This window comes from Nyctibius grandis, chromosome W (assembly GCF_013368605.1).
Source record: "Nyctibius grandis isolate bNycGra1 chromosome W, bNycGra1.pri, whole genome shotgun sequence".
NCBI lineage: Eukaryota > Metazoa > Chordata > Aves > Nyctibiiformes > Nyctibiidae > Nyctibius > Nyctibius grandis.
This window is the reverse complement of record NC_090694.1, coordinates 3,808,293-3,830,727: the sequence shown is the minus strand read 5'-3', so window position 1 is coordinate 3,830,727 and position 22,435 is coordinate 3,808,293. Positions and strand designations below refer to the sequence as shown.

Sequence of the window (22,435 nt, the reverse complement as noted above, 5' to 3'; positions counted from 1 at the left end):
GCATTATTTTGAATCTCTGATAACACGTGAAGATTAGAAGCAGCAAGATCTTGTTCAGATCTTTGTACCCACAAAAGACAACTACAGTCCAAAGTATCTATTCTCTCAAAGTCCTGCTTTCTTCTTTGGTATGTGACTGAAGAGACTTTCTGAAGTACTTAAGTTCAAAAACTAGAGCGCTGGAATGCCCCTTTGATTACATCTTTATTATAGAAATAAATTAATATTTGTTGCTTGTTCTGAAATCTGAGGACAAACTGCACACTGAATTGACAGTATACTAGAGAAAAGAATGAAAATTTGTGCCAGTGGGACTTTTGGGAAGTACAAAGCAATCATTACAATAGACTTTGTTTCCACTACTAGGTCCTACCTTGATGGAATTAAAGACTTACTAGTTAAAGACTTACTAGTTAAAGACTTACTAGTTAAAGACTTACTAGTTAAAGACTTACTAGTTAAAGACTTACTAGTTAAAGACTTACTAGTTAAAGACTTACTAGTTAAAGACTTACTAGTTAAAGACTTAAAATTATTTTGTCACAATTGTGTGCAAATCTTCACTGTCGCACAGAACGACTGTAGAATGCTTTGTTAGTTTTTTGGAAAGTTTCCTGTAACCACATCAGGTTTTGCTGGTTTGGATTTTTTGAAAGATAAATGAAACTAATAAGGAAGTAACTGTCAAGTTACTATCCTGAAATTGCTTTATCAGAAGCCCTGGATTCCAGTGAAGCGACTTAAAACCAGCTGAGTGCTTTTGAAACTCTACCCATTAAATACTCCTGAGAAAGCCATCAATGAAAATCCATATTTGTACATTGAATAGAGCTAATACCATATTAATTAAAACTAGACCTTTTCTCAAACTGTTACAGTTTAGAACTTCCACTTTTTTATTCTTGTCTCTTCCCAAGCAGATATTTCTTTACTCTAGACTTAGACACTTTAAGTTTTAGTAGCTTGCTTTTAAAGACTTTGTATCAGCCTTTGAGATTTTTTCAGATGATATCAGAACTTCATTCCTGTCTCTCCTTCTTTATTAAAGAATAAAATTGCTTAAAAAACAGAATAAAATACCTTTCTTAGCCAAAAAATTAAATCTTCTGAACTCCTCTTGCATTAAATTTCTAATTTATTTCCCAAAGCATAAGAACTAAGCAAACATCTAAACTGATAATTCTCTAAAAAATTCCTTTTAGTAATCTTAAGAGGAAGAAAGACTGTAGTGTAGTGATCAAATGAATGCATGTTGGCATTCTAGACCAGAAGAGGCGGTTAGTCTGCTTTGTCTTCCTTTTCTGTTACATGCCATTTGATTTCATTAATCAGTTCCTATATGAAATCCAGGTTTTACATGTGAGTAAACTGAAAGGTGGGCAGTCTACCACTTGCCTTGATCTAGTCTAAGATTAATTTATCCACACAATTAGAAAGACTGCTTGAACATTTGTGTGTGATTCGTTTTTGCTTTTCTTGGCTGCAGGGACCTGTAATACCCTACATGTGCTTCATGTTAATGTATTTGTACATTGTAATAAATCACCCTTATAGGCTTATTTTTGAGAAGCTAAGCATTCTTTTCAGCTTGTAAGTCATTTCAGTAATTTTTTACAACCTTTTCAACTTTCATAGGAAAAAAAAAACCCCACGTGTAAATTCAAATACTGTAAAGGAAACAAGAAGAGAGATTAGGGAGTAGTAAAAACATAGTAAAAATGTTTTATTTAATCATTTGATAAGATTAAAATTTCTAAAACTATCCAGAGAAAGTCTGTAAGGGAAGGCCTCTAATGTTTGAAATGATCCTAGCTGATTTGGAGCCAGAGTTTCAAACTGTGCATGCCTTATCCCTAACCCAAGTGTCCATATTTAGCCTGCACCCAGGGCTAAACAATAAACAATTTTTCTATCACCCAGAATTAGGAAAAGGAGGGAGACTTGTACATTGAAGTTAACCAGATTTAATGAAATGAAGAAATCAATATAAATGACAACACAACACAGACAAAAGTATACTTATCCACACATCACCAGCAAGTTGCTCCAGCAATTACAATGAGGAAGAGGGAGGAAAAGCAAGGAGAGCAGGAAGAGCCCCACCTCTTCCCACCAAGCCCTCCCTTTTATAGTGAACTTGATGTTAATGATATAGAATATATACCTGTGGGCTAGCCAGGGTCAGCTGCCCCGGATTTAATTGCTAAGGGCCCTGATCACCATGGCTGGCCACAAACTGAAATCAAATCCCAATGAAACCAGGACAGGATTCCACCCCTTATTCTATATCATTTACATCAAGTCACTACTATTTTCCCCATCCCTCAACATACATACACATCCACACAGATACTCTCTTCAGTCCATAGGCCATGTCTTCAAGAAGTCCATTGAATCAATTCAGTCCAAATCCTTTGGTTCCATTTCTCATAATAGTCTCTCAGGGCAGGAAAAAACATTGGTGTGGGATTCACTCAGTTGGCAGATCAGGACCAGGCCTCAATATGGTGTCATAGACTGTTGAAGTTGGGCACAGCAGAATGATGTATGGCATCTTGATCTTTCAGCTGGTGTATCTGGTACAGCACATGTTTATGGTCTGGGGTGATTCTTACTGTAATAAATGACAATTAACATCATACAGTTCAAGTTATGGGCTATTTTCACCCAGAATCAAATCTCCTTGGGGTACACATTTAACTTCCCCATCCTCCTGCATCATCCGCCATGTGCACCCAGGTCCTTGAGCAAAAGCAATTCCACTAGTGGGTTTGCCTTTGCTTGAGGCAGGAGTAATCCAAACTGTTTTCCCCAACATATTTCTTGCATGAACCACAGGGACTTTATCCCCCTCTACAGTGCACAACAGTTCAGATTGAGCAGGACCAGCGTGATTGACAGATCCCCTGGTGTTCACTAACCAGGTGGCCTTTGCTAAGTGTTCATCCCAATTTTTGAAAGTCCCATCACCCATTGCTTTCAGTGTTGTCTTCAACAGTCCATTACATCGTTCAACCTTCCCAGCAGCTGGTGCATGGTAGGGGATGTGATATATCCATTCAATACCATGCTCTTTAGCCCAGGTGTCTAGGAGGCTATTTCAGAAATGAGTCCCCTTATCTGACTCGATTCTTTCCAGAGTGCCATGTTACCACAAAATCTGCTTTTCAAGGCCCACAATAGTGTTACGGGCAGTGGCATGAGGTATGTTTCCAACCAGCCGGTACTTGCTTCCACCGTTGTGAGCACCTAGCGCTTGCCTTGGCGGGTTCATGGAAGCAAGATGTAATCAATCTGCCAGGCCTCTCCATACTTATATTTCAGCCATCGTCCTCCATACCACAGGGTTTTTAGCTGTTTCGCTTGTTTAATTGCAGCGCATGTTTCACATTCGTGAATGACCTGTGCGATGGTGTCCATGCTTAAATCCACCCCTTGGTCACAGGCCCATCTGTATGTTGCATCTCTGCCTTGATGGCCTGATGTATTATGGGCCTACCGAGCTAAACATAATTCATCTTTAGGCTGCCAGTCCAGGTCTACTTGAGCCACTTTGATCTTTGCGAGTAGCGGAGGAACAACACGCAGACAACTCATTATGAGTGATAAAGCATGCGTCACTTTATTAGCCCAGACAGCATCTATTTATACAGTGGATTTTAATTATGCCTACTAGTCAACTATTGATTGGCTGAAGCTCTACAAGTTACTTTTGCATATCCCTCCTACTTGCGGTTAGCCAGCTGTGCTTCTTTCTCATTCTCACGGCTCTCACTCCCCCTTTAGTTAGTTGTTTACGATCCCTGTCAAGGTCTCAGTATCCTTGCCGTTCTGCTATCATCAGCATGAATTGCAGTTTCCGCCAGGGCCTGAGGCCTAGTCTTGCTCGCCTCAGAATCTGCTCTGCTCGTACAGTTGTTCCAATGAGCCATGACCTTTGTCATGCAGCCAATCCCCAACAATTCCCCCTTTTTCTTTTTGTATGAGCAGAGCTAGGTTCATCATTCGATCGAGATCCTTGCGAAGACACGAGAACAGGCATGAAATTAACATAATAACTATAAACATCAGTAAAAACAGTTAGTCCAGTCACAGGTATCTCTGATCTGATAGGTTGTTCTTCCCAATCCTGTTTGCAAATAAACTGTAGCTTTTATCTTTTGATAAATGTGTTAACAATTGTCCAGTAAAGTCCTGTAAGGCCATTTGAAAAATAGTTGACTGATTTGTTAACCACTGTAGATATTCCTTCTTGATAGGTAAATAGATAGCATCTGAGTCTAGTCCGGTAATGTCTGTAATCCTTTTACGCACTTTGACAAGCAGTTGTGCTATTGCTTCCACTCTGGAAATCAAAGAGTCCACTCGAGCATTGCCTTCTGCAATAAACCCAGGCAAATTAGTATGATTTCTTACATGTAAAACATAAAACAATGCAGTTCGGATTTGAATTTCTTGCCACAGAGCTCGCAGCAATTCAAAAACACACTGATTACATATATGCTCTATAACAGATCTATCCAATTGCTTTATAATGCCAGCTACATATGCTGAATCATTAATCAAATTAAAGGGAATGGGAAAATTCTGAAATATTTTTAATACAGCTTGTAAATCTACCACCTGAGGTGAACCCTTTTGTTATACTACCATAGATTCCCACTTGCCATCAGAATACCAGACAAGGCCTGTCTTGCCTGTGTTCCCAGATCCATCCGTAAAAATGGTAATTCCATCCACAGGAGTGTCTGCGCATCACACTCCTGTGGCAATTGGAAGTTCCGCACTCAATTTTATAACAGGATGGGAGGGCAAGTGGTAAACAACCTGTCCCGAGAAATTCTCCATAGCTGTTTGCAAAGCAAAGCTATTAGCCATACACCACTCAAAATATTGAGCTGCAATAGGAACGGTTAGTGATGCAGGGATCTCTGGCCACAAGCTCCCAACATCGCATCCGTCCTTTGATGAATAATCTGTGCCAATAGCTCTGTAATGAATCTGATCATTCTGAATTCCATTGACCAATTATTGCATACGGAATTTGCCTATCAAACAAAGTGATAATTTGTATTTCCTGATTCAAATCAATACGATGTACGAATTTGGAATGTAGCCTGCTTTCTATTTCTGTAATCAGTTGCTGTATCTCTGAAGTAGTGTGTCGTGGTGCTGTTAAAGTTGTGTCCCCTGCTAACAATTGGAATATAGGCTGCAATTGTGACGACGTAAGCCCCAAGTACGGCCGCAGCCATAACTTGAGCCTTATGTTCCACAGTACCCACTTTTGCACATGCCTTTATCATAGCATTCAAATCTGTTTTTCCAGGTAAAGCTTCAATGATCTTTTGACAATCAGCATTAGCATTATCCCTGTTTGCCACAGGTCCAAGGCTTGGCAGCCGCACAGGTTAACCCCGTGTGGAAACACCAGTCCTGCGCTCCCTGAGGTTTGGGCTGCGAGTTAACTGCATAGGCCTGGAACTGGTTGGGAAGATTCATTTGTGTCAGCATACAGTTCCCCCCCCTGCATTCTGCAGCTGGTTGTTATCAGCTGACCTTGAGCATTATACTGAGACCTGCACAGCTTCACAAAATGCCCTAGCTTCCCACAGCAATGACACATCAAAACAGAGTTATCTCTCCCACTCAGCTTCAACTTCTTAAGGCAGTTTTTCTTAAAGTGACCTTCTTGCTCGCATGTATAACAACAATGAACTACCTTAACTGCCGCCGCAAAAGTTTTCGCTAAATGCTCCATCTGAAATGTGGTGGTTCCTACTTTCTCACAAGCATCCATTAGCTCAGTTAAGGTGGGGTTACGATTTGCCATCCCTGCAACAACTTTTCTGCAGTCCTTACCTGTGTTGTCTTTCGCTAACTATAGTGGTAATGCTTCTTTTACAATTTTCCAGTCTAACAGTTGCCAAATATTTCTCCCCTCAGGACCCGCACCCACAATCACCGGATATGCTTGTGGAATTATAACTCCTTCTAATAACGCATCTCGAATGACCCATTTCACTCCTCCCCCCCCCTCCCCTGTATACGCGGGCGGACGCTGACTCTCTCCCTCACCTCCCACATTACCAGATGGACGCAAACCTCCCCCCCCCGCCCTGATCTAAAGGTGGAGTAGGGAGTTGTAAAGGAGGTTGAGGTGGCCCTAATACTTGTCCCGAACACAGAGGGGGGTTTTGGGGAGACATAGTCACGTGTCCCGAGGCGTTGGCTGTACGATGCTGCTGCAATTCCATCTTTAATTCTTCCAGTCGTCTACCAAGCTCTGTCATGTCAAGTTCATGTCCTTTTCGTGATGATAACGGTCCTTTAAGTCCTTGTGACTCTGGTACTGCTGACTCCGTAACTGGAGACTTTAACGGTGGTTGTTTAGCGCCGTAATGTAAACTTTGTTCAATAGACTCAGGAAACGGCGAATCCGGTAAAGGTGGATACGAAACAGTTTTACCCTCCTTCTTGTCCTCCTGCTCAGCCTCATCCGTAGAGAGATCAATGAGAGGGAGGGGGTTTCGGAGGGGGTTTCTGCCAAGTCTCCTGTTCAGCGTCTGAATCAATTAGTCCAAATCGAGTTCGTGTTTTAGGGCGCACTATCAGTCCTGATGGATCTGTATCTATTTTACTCGCTCCCCGCTCCTCAGCTTTTTTCGGAGCCGTCCGTACTGACGGCGATAAAGGAGCTGCCACCGGTACAGCCACCGAGGCCGTGGGAGGTTTTGGTCCCACAAGATATCACCGAATTTTCGCCATTCCTCTACTTCAAACAAGGAGTCGGGTTGTTGGAAACAGCCTTTAACCCTCCCATATGCAACTATTCCTGACAATTGTTTGATACAATCTACTCCCCGCTTTTCTAAAAAGCGCTGCAATAATTCTTGGGCTACCTTGAAATCCATATTGCCGGCGATCTCTCCGTGCTCCTTGGTTAAGGCACTCGTGCTCCTTGGTTAAGGCACTCCATTGTAGGGCAAATCGTTGATGCAGCCTTCCCGGCAGCCCTCACAGACGGCGAACCCCTTTTGGACGGTTCAGGCTCCGCTGGTCGACACGCTGCACCAGTCAGCGTTGGGTCGATCTTGGCCCCCCGGTCGCTGCTACCGGTGCTTCTCTGTGTCTGCTACTCCCGTTCATTTCCTTCATGTCCCTGTTCGGGCGCCATTTGCGAGTAGCGGAGGAACAACACGCAGACAACTCATTATGAGTGATAAAGCATGCGTCACTTTATTAGCCCAGACAGCATCTATTTATACAGTGGATTTTAATTATGCCTACTAGTCAACTATTGATTGGCTGAAGCTCTACAAGTTACTTTTGCATATCCCTCCTACTTGCGGTTAGCCAGCTGTGCTTCTTTCTCATTCTCACGGCTCTCACTCCCCCTTTAGTTAGTTGTTTACGATCCCTGTCAAGGTCTCAGTATCCTTGCCGTTCTGCTATCATCAGCATGAATTGCAGTTTCCGCCAGGGCCTGAGGCCTAGTCTTGCTCGCCTCAGAATCTGCTCTGCTCGTACAGTTGTTCCAATGAGCCATGACCTTTGTCATGCAGCCAATCCCCAACAGATCTTAGCAGCTTGATCCACCTGCTGGTTGTTTTGCTGTTCCTCAGTGGCCCTGCTCTTGGGTACGTGGGCATCTACACAACATACCTTCACAACCAGCTTCTCTAATCGGGTAGCAATATCCTGCCATAATTCAGCTGCCCAGATGGGTTTGCCTCTGCGCTGCCAGTTGTTTCTCTTCCACTGCTTCAGCCATCCCCACAGGGCATTTGCTACCATCCATGAGTCAGCATACAGGTAGAGTACTGGCCATTTTTCTCACTCAGCAATATCTAGAGCCAGCTGGATGGCTTTTACTTCTGCATACTGACTCAACTCACCTTCTCCCTCAGCTGCTTCTGGCACTCGTCATGTAGGACTGCACACAGCAGCTTTCCACTTTCACTACTTGCCTAAAATATGGCAAGATCTATCAGTGAACAAGTCGTGATGCTTCTCATTCTCTGATTGTATGGTGGGGCCTCTTCAGCACACATGACCTCCTCCTCTGGCAACATTCCAAAAATATTTGCTTTCAGGCCAGTCCATGATTGCATCCAGAATTCCTGGGTGATTAAGGTTCCCTATTCAGGCCCACTGTGTAATCAATGCAACCCACTTACTCCATGTAGCATCAGTTGCATGATATGTAGAGGGGGTCTGTCCTTTAAACATCCAGTTCAACACTGGCAATCTGGGCACCAGGAGGAGCTGTGCCTCAGTGCCAATTACTTCTGAGGCAGCTCAAATTCCTTCATAGGCTGCCAGTATCTCTTTTTCTGTTGGAGTATAATGGTCCTCTGATCCTCTGTATCCCCAGCTCCAAAACCCCAGGGGTTGACCTTGAGTCTCCCCTGGTGCCTTTTGCCAGAGGCTCCAGGTAGGACCATTCTCCCCAGCTGCGGTATAGAGGACGTTCTTTACATCTGGTCCCATCCAGACTGGTCCAAGGGTCACTGCATGAACCATCTCTTGTTTAATTTGCTTGAAAAATCCCACATCCATTGGGATCTGATGGCAGCTATCTTGCCACTTGATTCCTAAAAACTGGATCTCTTTTGCAGGTCCCTTGACCTTACTGCATTTGATGGCACAACCAGCTTCCAGAAGGATTTGAATGACTTTTTTCCCCCCTTTCTCAAAAACTTTTCCTGCTGTATCATCCCATACAATGATACCATTAATGTACTACAGATGTTCTGGAGCTCCACCCTTCTCCAGTACAGTCTGGACCAGTCCATGGCAAATCCTGGGGCTATGTTTCCACCCCTGGGGCAGTTGATTCCAGGTGTACTGGATGCCCCTCCAGGTGAAAGCAAACTGTTGCCTACACTCTGCTGCCAAAGGAATAGAGAAAAACACATTTGCAATGTCAATCGTGGCATACCACTTTGCCGCCTTTGACTCTAGTTCGTAATGGACTTCTAATGTGTCTGGTAGGGCAGCACTCCTTACGCTTAGGAGGAGTCACCACCAGAGAGTGAGGGGCTCTCCACCATTTGCAAGACCCCTATCAATACCCACTTCTCTAGCCCTTGGTCCCAGCTGCTTGGCTTCTCTACCATTTAACTCAAGACCATCAGCTTCATTATCCCAGCAGCAGAGCAGCCAAGTAAGAAGTTGCTCACCTTCATGACAGCTGTAATCTCTACATATATCTCACAGCTCGCTCAGGGATAGGGATCGAGTGGTTACCTCTGGCTCATCCTCCTTTGATGTCCCTGGTCAGCCATCACAACCTGCTCTTTTTGTGGTTTTAGTCTTCTGTACAGGGGCGACCGATACTGGCACTGGTTGAGTCCCTAGGATAGCTGCATCACTCATCACTGAGGGCTGATTAGCTGCAGCCCTTGTTGCCAAAGTCTGGGTCATTGCAGCAAGTGCTGCCTGGAGTTGGGTAACTGCAGTGCCCAGTGCAGAGATCTGAATAGCCTCTGGGGTAGCTGGGATGTCTGCTGTAGGGACTGGCAGGGCGTGAGTATCTGCAATTCCATTTGCAAGTGGTGGGACAGCTACCGTGTCTGTTACAGCACAGCTGCTGCTACCACTGTATCCACCCTTATACCCATGTCAAAGTGAGAGCAAGAACTAAAAAACATTCAAAAGGCCTGACAATATGAGCATGGTGGTCAAGACATCCCATGGGTATTCAAATTTCTGAAAAGCCAGTGAGAGCAGCTTCAAAGGAAAAAGAACATACAGGTCACCCATTCCCATTCCATAGAAATCAGAAACAGGCACAGTTCCAAAAGAATTTATAATACCACAAACCAAGGCCAAACCACATAGCAGTGGGATACCTCTAAGTCCATGCCCAGAAGCGACAAACTGCACAAAACCAGTAACGAACAGTGGCAAAACCACACATTTGATTAGCCACCCCAGAAGTGACTGTAAAACCAAATACCAGAGAATTCCACCCAGCGGCCCTGCTACCAACACGATAAATGCTTGTACCACAGAACAGTCAAATCTGAAAACTTCAACCCTCCAAGACCCTTAAACCAAAAGTCTATGGTTCTTCTAGGGGATCTATTTACATTGGACACCAAATAAACTATCTTCATTTAGCCTGCACCCAGGACTAAATAATAAACAGTTTTTCTATCGCCCAATGTCACTTCCCCAAATGAGGAAGGGAATTGGGGAAAAAGAGGGAGACTTTTACATTGAAACTAATCAGATTTAATGAAATGAAAAAATCAATATAAACGATAACACAAAACAGACAAAAGTATACTTATCCACAGAACACTAACAAGTTGTTTCAGGAATCACAATGACAAAGAGAAAAGAAAGCAAGAAAAGCCCCACCTCTTCCAACCAAGCCCTCTCTTTTATAGAGAGCTTGATGTTAATGATATAGAATACACCTGTGGGCCAGCCAGGGTCAGCTGCCCTGGATTTAACTGCTGAGGGCCCTGATCACCATGGCTGGCCACAAACTGAAACCAAATCCCAATGAAACCAGGACACCAAGCTTATTTAGTCTTTTAACTCTGAAAAAGGCTTCTTATTAAGCTATCCTCTCAGATGAAGGGTGGGGTACTTATTAGGCTGTCTCCAGCTTTCTGAAGCCTGATTAAGAAATTCCCACTTTTCCCCTTCACACCAGTGGGGCAAAGAGTATTCTTATTCCTCTTTTGCGATTTGTCCTTTGTATACCACAACTGTTTTTGGGCTGTCTTGTCAACCTGATCATTGAAATGGCCTGTCAGTGTATGTGGTTGGTTTTTTTTGGGTGTTTGCTTTTTTTTTTTAATTGCCCCCAATCTTTTCAGAATGTGAACATACTTCAGAAATTGGTTCTTGCAGTATAGCTCCTCAATTAAGTTGACTAGCCAAGGGTGCAGCATGAGTAAACTGCAATGGGGAGGAAGATGGTGGTAGAGAAGGACTTCACCTTACCTGAAACGCTGGTGGTGTAGTCTCAGTTTCAAAAGTGACTGGGCATTTGAAAAGCTTTCATCTTGTGTGCTAAATCACATCTGAAAAGATACCCTGTTTATCCTAAGTGCCACGGTGTGCATTTGAGCTGAGAAGCTCAAACTGCAGCGGTTTTAGTTTTCCCGTTCATTTTGCTGTTTGGAAGAAATTGGAATTCTGTAGTAAAACAGAGCTTAATTATATGACTTCTCATGTTTACTACCAGTAATGATAGTCTACTTAATCACTGAATATGCAAACAATAAAAAAAGAACAACAGCAAAAGGAACTACTACAAAGTCAACACCCTACAAAACTTCCCTTTCCTCCACCCCCCCTTTTTCCTTTAGGGATCTTGCAATTCCTTGTGCTGCATTTGTTTTCACTTGACTAATCAGGGAAATTTCTAATGATTCCAGGAGTCCAGATTATTGTTTTCAGGGATGAGTTTTAAGTATATATTCTTGCTCATCAAAGTTCTCATTCCCATATAATATCCTAAGGTAACTTTAACTCTTCAAAGCCTTAATGATATCAACTAGTTCTAACAGGTGCACATCTCTGAGGAACTGGAAACATCAGTAAGCAAGTTAAAGCTTATTCCTTGAGCTGTTCATCTTGCTAATTTGTCTGCTTTTGTTCTGGGGTGGTATATGCAAACATTAAATGAATGGGGCTCATTCAAATGGTTTGTGGTTGAAATAATGGCCTTGTAATTGAGAAAGACCCAAGAAATTTCAGTTGAACTGAACCCGTTGCTAGGACACTGATTGGGATAAATTTTTTTTAGTCGTAGAAGACTTCTTAGTTTTGTCTGATCTTTTCTCAGAATTCTGTAAGAAAAGAACACTAAGCCCAGATATTTATGAATGATCTTATCCAAAACTGTTGGGAAAAGACTATTTCATCATAAATTGTTCAGATGAACCTTTTCATCCACTTTCTTACAGATATTTATTTTGTACTATCTGTAAGCTTTGAGGATCATTTGAGGATTTTTTTCTTCTGTTCCAGTAATATTACTTGCCCTGTTTTGTCAATTTGTAAAGCTTTGGGTAAGAATCTCAAGGTATCTTGCATATAGGAAGAGATTTGGCTCTGAGCTAATATTTGATACAAATTATAATACATATATATACAGAAGAGATTATACAATTTGCTATATCCTTTTTTTTCATCATAATGTTGGATTTTGGTGTACTTGAGCTAGGAAGCATGGAAGGGGAAAAAACCCAAAACTTCTTGTAAGGTATAATGGAATAAAATTTAAACTTTTAGAGAAGATCAAATTCTGTGTTCCAGAACTATTTGACTTTTAAAAATGCATCTTCTTTTTTTTTTTCTTTTTTTAAGAAACTAATTACTTCTGGGGTCAATTTTGAATGAAGCTAGTTAAATAAACAAAGTTTTTGTAGCCAAAGACTTTAAATAGTCTGGCCTTCAAGCCATAAGGTCAGAAGTTTAAAGGGATTAAAAATAAAAGCTATATAGAGGAAACTAAGAGAAAGTTTCATTCACTTTTTTCTTTGTTTCAACAGCAACTTTTTAACTGTCAGTCTCTGTACAAGCTGAGTTTGCCAGACAATGATCTAACCACATTGCCAGCATCCATTGCAAATCTCATTAATCTCAGGGAACTGGATGTCAGCAAGAATGGTAAGTCACTTCACTTCTTATATTGGAGTAGCTAAAAGGCAAATCACCATTGACTGTACAAAGATACTAGTGAAAGTATAATTTCTAGAAGCTACGTAGCTAGTAAATTTTAAATTACTACTCTAAATCACTGCCTAACAGAAAAGATGCTCTTTTATGATCTATTTGGCAAATGAACTTGCCAAACCACTCTCTATTATCTACTGGCAGTCCTGGTTAACTGGAGAAGTTCCAGCTGACTGGACATTAGCAAATGTAACGCCCATCTACAAGAAGGGTCGGAAGGATGATCCAGGGAACTATAGGCCTGTCAGCCTGACCTCGGTGCCAGGCAAGGTGATGGAACAGATCATCCTGAGTGCCATTACACGGCACATGCAGGACAATCGGGGCATCGGGGCCAGCCAACATGGATTCATGAAAGGCAGGTCCTGCTTGACCAACCTGGTCTCCTTCTATGACCAAGGGACCCACTTAGTAGATGAGGGTAGGGCTGTGGATGTAGTCTATCTAGACTTCAGTAAGGCATTCGACACTGTCTCCCACAGCATCCTCCTAGACAAACTGGCTGCCCGGGGCTTGGATGGGTAGACTCTTTGATGGGTTAAAAACTGGCTGGATGGCCGAGCCCAGAGAGTGGTGGTGAATGGGGCAAAGTCCAACTGGCGGCCGGTCACTAGCGGTGCTCCCCAGGGCTCAGTTCTGGGGCCGGTGCTGTTCAATATCTTTATAGATGATCTAGACGTAGGGATTGAGTGCACCCTCAGTAAATTTGCAGATGACACCAAGCTGGGTGGGAGTGTCGATCTGCTGGAGGGTAGGAAGGCCCTTCAGAGGGATCTGGACAGGTTAGATAGATGGGCCGAGACCAACGGCATGAGGTTCAACAAGAACAAGTGCCGGGTCTTACACTTCAGCCACAACAACCCCATGCAGCTCTACAGGCTGGGGGAAGAGTGGTTAGAGAGCGGCCCGGCGGAAAGAGACTTGGGGGTGCTGATTGACAGCTGGCTAAACATGAGCCAGCAGTGTGCCCAGGTGGCCAAGAAGGCCAATGGCATCCTGGCCTCTATTAGGAATAGTGTAGCCAGCTGGTCTAGGGAAGTGATCGTCCCTCTCTACTCGGCACTGGTGAGGCCGCACCTTGAGTACTGTGTCCAGTTCTGGGTCCCGCACTTCAAGAAAGATGTTGAGGTGTTGGAGCGCATCCAGAGGAGGGCGACCAAGCTGGTGAAGGGTCTGGAGGGTCTGACCTATGAGGAATGGCTGAGGGAGCTGGGGTTGTTTAGCTTGGAGAAGAGGAGGCTCAGAGGTGACCTTATTGCAGTCTACAACTACCTGAAGGGAGGTTGTAGCGGAGTGGGAGTTGGCCTCTTCTCCCAGGCAACTAGCGATAGGACAAGAGGACATAGCCTCAAGCTTTGCCAGGGGAGGTTCAGGTTGGATATTAGGAAGAATTTCTTCTCAGAAAGGGTCATTAGACATTGGAATGGGCTGCCCAGGGAGGTGGTGGAGTCACCATCTCTGGCTGTGTTTAAGAAAAGACTGGACATGGCACTTAGTGCCATGGTCTAGTTGACATGGTGGTGTCAGGGCAATGGTTGGACTCGATGATCCCAGAGGTCTCTTCCAACCTGGTTGATTCTGTGATTCTGTGATTCTGTGATTTGTGATATTTGTTTTTAATTATCTCTATCAAATTGGTTTGTACTTTGAGGCGAAAATATTTCTATATTCTTTCAAAAATGCGTATGCTCAAATTTATTACTTTTAGTGGCTTTCCTCATGTTTCACTATACCGAAGAGAGTTTGCACAAGAATTTGTAAAATTTTGCTGGATTCTCTGTTCTATTTGGTTTCATAAAAAATTGTTTTCAGTTTATTTTAATGAGCTGTCTGAAAATTGTAGTAGGACTTGGCTGCTATGCTGTCAGATGGTAACCTCTTGTTGTATGGGGAGAAGTAGTGACTATGGCCATTGACTGGTTCACTTGTCTGACTTGTTAGAAATCTATCATTCTGTGTAAGTCAGCTTTTTATAAATTATGAAACATTGTCAGCCAAGTATTGTATGCATGGTTTCTTATTAATGGTGATGTTTTGGCAAGTTGGCAGATGCCTGCAACTGTGAGGAAGTTGAAATAAGTTATATTGTCATCAGACTTGTTTGCATGGCTTATTTGGGGGAGAGGGGAGGGGAATTCAGTCATACTAGTTGATGAGGATATAATAGTCTTGTCTTACTAATTCAAAGTGAAGTTAGAGGACCTCTCCTTGAAATTTTATTTGAAAATAAGGATTATATAAATATGCCAAAGATTTTATCATATCAAACTCATTGTTTTACTTGGACAGCTAGCTAATTATGACTCCACAAAACTAAGTTCTGCTTTATTAAGAAAGTATTCCAGTTGTTAAGGTGTTGGCATTCTCCTTTATTGTCCATTGTAGCCCAATCTATACTTAAACTATTACTTTACTATTTCTGCCTAATGAACACAGCATTTAGTGTGATAAATTGACCTGATTGTCACTGCTCTGTTCCTGGTATAAGTGGATTAATAGTCTGTCTTAAAAAACACTGGCCTTAAACTTTCACAGTGACACACAACAGAGAAAGAATAATCTTTTTGTCCTAGACTGAACTGTTAAAAGGATCAACCGTTTCCAACACAAGTTCACAATGCAGAAGACTTGAAAGAAGCAAAAGGGGGTTTGAGTTCTAGTGCTGGCAAATTCCTTAGCTTATGTACATAAATAGGCAGCTGGTAACTTACTAAAGAGTTAGTTGTCCATCCAAATTAGCGTAACCTTTAGCTAAGCCTTCAGAGAGCTGCTGAAAGAGTGCTTGTTCCTCTGAGGCATATAAAGAATTTAAGGAAGCAATAGCTGAATGATATGCTCTCAGTAAACTGTGAAGCTCTGTTTTCTAGGGTTTGTTTTGGTTTTAACACCTTTCAGATAAATGATAGGACACAAACTTATTTAAACTGTTATACCTGTTCTCAATCTTATCATGGTTTGGATAGCTTCTCTGCCTAGTGTTGCACATCAAAAATAGTCCTGAGATCACACGCTTATTTATTTGGAATGTCTTGTCTCCCAACTATTCCTGAAAGCTCTGTAAAACTAAAACCCCACCCCCAAAACAAAACCAAAACAAAACCCCAAAACCCCCAAATCAAACAAAAAACCAAAGCCCCCAAACAACAACAAAAAACCCAAACAAAACAAAAACAATCAAAAACCCCAAACAACAACCCACCAAATCAAGGTCCCTGTTTGTCCCTGTTGGGCAAGGTAAGGAAGTGTTGTTTATTCTAGCTCCTAATACATTTGGTAATATTTGAGACTTCAGTTTGTTGGCTTAAGTTCCTTTTCTGTTTAGCTATCCACTGTTGCAACCACAGAACATTTTTTTTCTTGATAACTGCAAGCCTGTTCTCTTCCCTTGTGTCTCCCTTTTCTCTTGGTAAGAATTTACAGCTCAGTTTCTCACTGTCCATGATTGTTGTGATGTTCCTCTATAATAGAGCCAAATGCAAGGTTTTTTGCTAGTTTTCCAAGACTAGCAAAACTGATTAAACATCTCTGATTCTTCCTTTTTCTTTGTTAGATATTGAAATAATACAGTGTGGAAGCGGTGGACTTTGTGGGAAGCACAGGGATTGCTTTCTTTTAATTTATTAAAAAAATAATTGCAGGGGATTAATCACCAATCTTAGTGAAGGATGATGAGAGATGCCAAATTCTGAAATAGCGTGTTTTTCAGATTCCTGCAGTTGTGGCAAATGAAGGTGATTGATAGTTCCTGTATTTTTCTTGTAGTATTAATATACCATAAGTGTTTTCTTCTGATGTAGATGGAGCTAAAGCATGGAGTGCAGGTGCTTTTAGATCAAATATGCATTTAGTTATAAAGGTTGCATTTTAGAAGGATAGTTAGTTAGACTTTAATTTTCAAATACCAATACACATGAAATATGATAGGGTTTTCATATAAGATAGTTGAGCTATTTATGGCACAGGCATAATGGAATGTATTAACCAAAGAGAAGTATTTAATTTTCTAAAGACCTAATAGAAAAATGAATGAAGCTTCAATTTTAAAATGTGTTCAGGTTACCTTATTAACTGCGGAGTCTGGCTCTGCAGCTAGCTCACACAGGACAGAGGGAGACCTGTTGCACAGGAGAGCATCCAGCTTCCCAAGTAGAACTACACACACATGTGCATAATATTGTTTTGACATTTAGATGAAAAATCAAAATTGCAGAAATTCTTCAAGATAACAGATGCTTTACATAAAATGTATTAGTCTAAGAAAGCAATCTTTATGATGTTTTAATAGCTCATAAAATGTCTTGCCTTGTTAATTTCAGATTTAAATGTCTAATTTAACATATACAATATATAAAACTGTATAATAGAGGCATGGCAGATGTGCAAATGTGGATAATTAATAATATTTAATTGTATTTAATCAGAACAAAGATTCACCCAGTCTAATGTCCTGTCTCCAACAGTGGCCAAAACAGAATCCTAGGGAAGATTTATTAAAGTATAGAAAAGCCAGGAGACATGCATGTTTCCCTGTATGCTCACAGCATCCAGCAACTCTTGGTTTTGGGCCTTCTTGAGCCAGACAGGGTAGAGTTTTAATTCAGTAGTCTTCATTTGACTCCTCCATCAATATATCTAGTCTTCGCATGAAGTGATGGATATTTCGAGGCATGTGCTGAATTACAGAGTACAAGCCTGTAAGGGTTGTATATTCTGGAGCATACAGAAGTCTTTGTACAACTGTTTGGTTGGGAATATATTATTCATGGCTGCTGAAGAGGTCATGGCATAGATGTAGCCTAAAATATCAAACTGCTGCTATGTGTGCAGCAAGCATGGAATAGAGTTAGTTTTAACTCTGCCTCTTGCCAAGACTAAAGGCAATAAATTCTGTAGTTTTTTGGAAGTAGTGAGTTGTCCTTTTATGGCATTTTAACTTGGTTCCCAAGGCTATTGTGAGCCCTTAATATTAAAGGTGTTCCATTACTTCTTTCCAGGTATGCTTCAGCTTTGGAGCTTTTACCTGAAGCTTGATGCTATCCTAGTGACAAAGATGAAATGATTCTTGAACAAATGGTACAATAAACAAACTCTGTTCCTATACCAGAAATTACATCCTGCATGAAGAGATGCCCTTTTCTTCTAGTCCTACTGGGTTACATCCTAAAGAGAAGTTGCAACATAATTTAAGGCCTACGTAAAAAAACAAGTGTTTTAGTTATGAAAGCTAAAGGAAAATTTCAATTATTTTTTTAATCCTCTATGGCTAAGTTATTTATATATCAGCAGTTGTACAGGGAAAAAAACCCCACAAACAAAAAAACACCAAAAAAACCCTACAACAACTCTCTTCATCACTAAATTTGTCTCTTTTTGGGTTTATTAACCTTTAGGGGACTGTCATTTCCTCGTGGCTCTGGGATGACAGCCTTATTCTGCATCTAGGACAATGTGGAGGACTGTCATGGAAATATTTTTACCTCCTCTTTGAAGAAGGGGAAAGCATGCATGTACAGTGTATGATGATGTTTATAAATGGACAGAAGAGTTAGGTTTACAGGTTACTAGAACCAAGTGATTTGAAAGGCTGAAGCATACGATGAGGTGACTGCCAGGGAAATCAGACTTCCCTGGAAGCATGAGAAATGGACTTGAAACCCCTTGTGCCTGTGGAGCTAGCAGGGAAGTGGTGAGACAGTCCATTTTTCCCTGCTCACAGGTGGTGAAAAAAAGATTGAATTTTTAAGTTCTATATTATTCAGGCCTTTGGAGGATTAAATAGCAAGATTAGAAAATGATTAGTTAAGACCAAAAGAAAAATGGTGTTTTAGAAATAAAGATATCTTTAATAGTCTCTTAGATATTAGAGTGGTTCTCTTTCACTGCGATGTTACAGCAAATTTAAACATGTCAATTTGTCAGTTTGTATTGCAGGGAATCTTAATGGAAAAATACAGAAACTAAACCCAAGAAAACAAGCAAGCATATCTACCCCAAGCATATCTACCTATAAAATTTAAGTAATTTTTAAGAATTTTGTTAACAGATGCAAATTTAGATCAAATATGTTTTCTTCAGTGTTTTAAAATCATCTACTGATTTGGGAAACTAGCTTTAGTTGTTGGAGAAAGTGATGAGGAGGCATTATCCGTTTAAACAGATCAGGAGGCTAACATACAACGTAAAATAGGATTCATTACTGTCTGAATGTCACAGAATTGGCATGAGTTTTTAGCTTTCAGATTAAAAAAATTAAAATTTTGAATTTCACAAGTGCTCTCAACAAATTTTAGAAATACTAAACTTGACTCGGACTTCTAATGGGTTCAAAGCAGCATGAAGATAAGCTTATTTTTGAGAGCCAACTTTGTAAATATGGCAGACGTGAGCATAGAATCTTTTTTTTTAAAAGATGAGAAATGCTATAAAAAAGCAGTTTGCATCTTAATGCTGCTGATTTTTCCACATGTGGATGCTTATTTTGCAAAAGAGCCTTTTGTCTTAATTGTGAGTAAATATGTTTTATTACTATATAAGTGTATGTAGTTAAGTACCCCCCTCATTAACAAAATGAGCACCAAATATATTGCCAATACTGTATTTTATTGTAAATCTAAATATATTGTAATACCTATCACAACCAATAAGAGTACATTTTTCTTTAAATCGCATTAGAAAAGCTTAAAAATCTCCCTATGGAAGTATTTATCTTTTTTCTTTCTTTTTATTTTTAAATGAAAATGCTGTTTAACTTGCTCCTATCAGATTTGTAGCTCGACTGACATTTTTGCATTAATCATTACATGGACTGTACAAATGTTATATCTTTTCCCTTCCAAAAAAACCTCTAAAGAACCCTCCAAAAAAAGATTCAATTGATTCAATTTCCATTTTTTTATTGTATAAACTTAAAAAAGCATCCCAAGGTGTAGGCGTAGCTTAAAAACCTGCAAGTGACCATTGTTAAAGGGAAGACAAATGGGAAAGGAAACTTTCAGAACACGTAGAATTGGAGAAAAGGATTTTGTAAAGTGAAGATGGAGAGGTGAATCTGCTTACTAAGCTATAAGTAGATACTTGTCAAGCAAAGTCGCTTCAAATAAAAATCAAGAAATCCAATGGAGTTTGTTTTCAGAATTTTGTAAACATTTTGTAAGATTTTATAGATTGATTTCCTTGATAAAAAGCAAATGTTTTTTAATAAGGGAACTTTTCTGTGTAAACAAAGTGGAGAGAGTAGAGAATGAAAAGCGATATAAACGTATTAAAATCTGCTTTATTAAACCTATAACAAGTTTAATAATGATAGGTTAAACCTATGACAGATTTGTTATTTGAGTTTGTCCTGGTTTGGACTAAAACAGAACCAATTTTCCTTTCAGCTAAGTTTCTTCTAAGTAACTGCACTTTCTGAAACTAACTGAATGTTTTGCAGACAGTGTCTGCTTCTAGGACTGATAACCTGAGAGCAAGGGCTGCAGCTCTGGCTCAGGGATCTGCACCATCGACCCCAACCTTGACCGATGCCTCCACCCAGACAGAGCTGCTGAAGGGAGAGGCTGCAGTGAAGACCTCGGGCTGCAGGAAGTGCCTAGACCTTTCTCCTGGGGCAGAGACAGGCAGCAGACCTGCCTGCAATAGGTGTGCCCAGGTGGAGGACCTCCTGCAGCAGGTGGCTGAGCTGCAGGAGGTGGCAAGGAGGCTGTGTGACATCGGGGAGCCTGAGAAGGAGTTGGATAGCTGGGTCCAAGTGCAGTCTGCAGTGGCCCCGCAGTTCATGGCCAAACAGCCGAACTTCCCCGCCACCCCAGCGGCACACACAGAAGAAAGGGGGGATAAAACTGCAGAAGAATGGAAGCTTGCAAAGGCAAGGACTAGCAGGAGGAAGAGACTTCCCCCGAAGCTCTGCCTGGGGATGGAGGAAGAGCCGACAGAGAGCTTATGGGTCAGGATTAAAGGGCAGGCAGGGACGGGAGACATTAAAGTGGGCATCTGCTACAGGCCACCTGACCAGGAAGACAGAGAGGATGAGGCCCTCTACAGACAGATAGGTGGAGCCTCACGTTCACAGCCCCTGGTCCTCATGGGGGACTTCAACCACCCTGATATTTGTTGGAAGGACAACACAGCTGGGCACAAGCAATCCAGGAGGTTCCTGGAATGCGTGGATGACAACTTCCTTCTCCAAGTGATAGAGGAGCCGACGAGGAGAGGTGCCATGCTGGACCTTGTTCTCACCAAAAAGAGGGGCTGGTGGGGGATGTGAAGCTCAAGGGCAGCCTTGGCTGCAGTGACCATGAAATGGTGGAGTTCAAGATCCATATGGCAGCGAGGAGGGTGCACAGCAAGCTCACTACCCTGGACTTGAGGAGATCAGACTTTGGCCTCTTCAGGGACCTGCTTGGAAGAGTACCTTGGGGGATAAAGCCCTGGAGGGAAGAGGGGCCCAAGAAAGCTGGTTAATATTCAAGGACCACCTCCTCCAGGCTTAGGAGCAATGCATCCCGACAAAGAGGAAGGCAGGCAAAAACGCGCGGAGGCCTGCATGGATGAACAAGGAGCTCCTGGATAAACTCAGGCACAAGAAGGAAGCCTGAGTTCTGTCCAGTGGCGGATCAGGAGCGAGTTGAGAGTTTGTGGGTGCGAATTAAGGGGCAGGCTGGCAGGGGTGATACTGTTGTGGGTGTCTATTACAGGCCACCGGATCAGGATGAGGAGGGTGATGAGGCCTTCTACAGGCAGCTGAGAGCAGTCTCTCAAATACAGGGCCTGGTTGTCATGGGGGATTTCAACTACCCTGATATTTGCTGGGAGGCCTACTCAGCCAGCCATCCTCAGTCCAGGAGGTTCCTCCAGTGCATTGATGATAACTTTCTGATGCAAATGGTGGATGAGCCAACTAGGAGAGGAGCGCTGCTGGATCTTATCCTCACTAACAAGGAGGGTCTGGTTGAAGCGGTGAAGGTTGAGGGCAGCCTTGGTTGTAGTGACCATGAGATGGTAGAGTTCAGGATCTCATGTGGCAGGAACAGAATAGCTAGCAAAATCACAACCCTGGACTTCAGGAGGGCCAACTTTGGCCTTTTCAAGCAATTGCTAGGGGAAATCCCATGGGACAGGGTACTAGAAGGTAAGGGGGCCCAAGATAGTTGGTTAGCATTCAAGGACTGCTTCTTCCGAGCTCAAGATCAGAGCATCCCAGCAGGTAGGAAGTCAAGGAAGGGTACCAGGAGACCTGCATGGTTAAACAGGGAACTGCTGGGCAAACTCAAGTGGAAGAAGAGGGTGTACAGATCATGGAAGGAGGGGCTGGCCACTTGGGAGGAATATAAGTCTGTTGTCAGAGGATGTAGGGAGGCAACTAGGAAAGCTAAGGCCTCCTTGGAATTAAACCTTGCAAGAGAGGTCAAGGACAACAGAAAGGGCTTCTTCAAATACATTGCAGGTAAAACCAACACTAGAGGCAATGTAGGCCCACTGATGAATGAGGTGGGGGCCCTGGAGACAGAGGATAAAAAGAAGGCGGAGTTACTGAATGCCTTCTTTGCCTCTGTCTATACTGCTGGAGGCTGTCCTGAGGAGCCCCGGACCCCTGAGGCCCCAGAAGAAGTCAGGATAGAGGAGGAATCTGTCTTGGTAGATGAGGGCTGGGTCAGGGACCAATTAAGCAACCTGGACATCCATAAATCCATGGGCCCTGATGGGATGCACCCGCGGGTGCTGAGGGAGCTGG

General features: G+C 42.2%; 1 protein-coding gene across 6 annotated transcripts in view; it reads left to right on the top strand.

Annotated features, from left to right (window-relative positions):
* The window catches only part of LOC137675698 (erbin-like), a 197,056-nt gene that overhangs the window by 65,895 nt on the left and 108,726 nt on the right, over positions 1 to 22,435 (top strand). For all 6 annotated transcript variants that reach the window (XM_068421879.1, XM_068421881.1, XM_068421878.1 and 3 more), the window contains exon 4: positions 12,522 to 12,639. In XM_068421879.1, the coding sequence (XP_068277980.1) occupies positions 12,522 to 12,639 (118 nt within the window). The remainder of the gene's footprint in view (positions 1 to 12,521; positions 12,640 to 22,435) is intronic.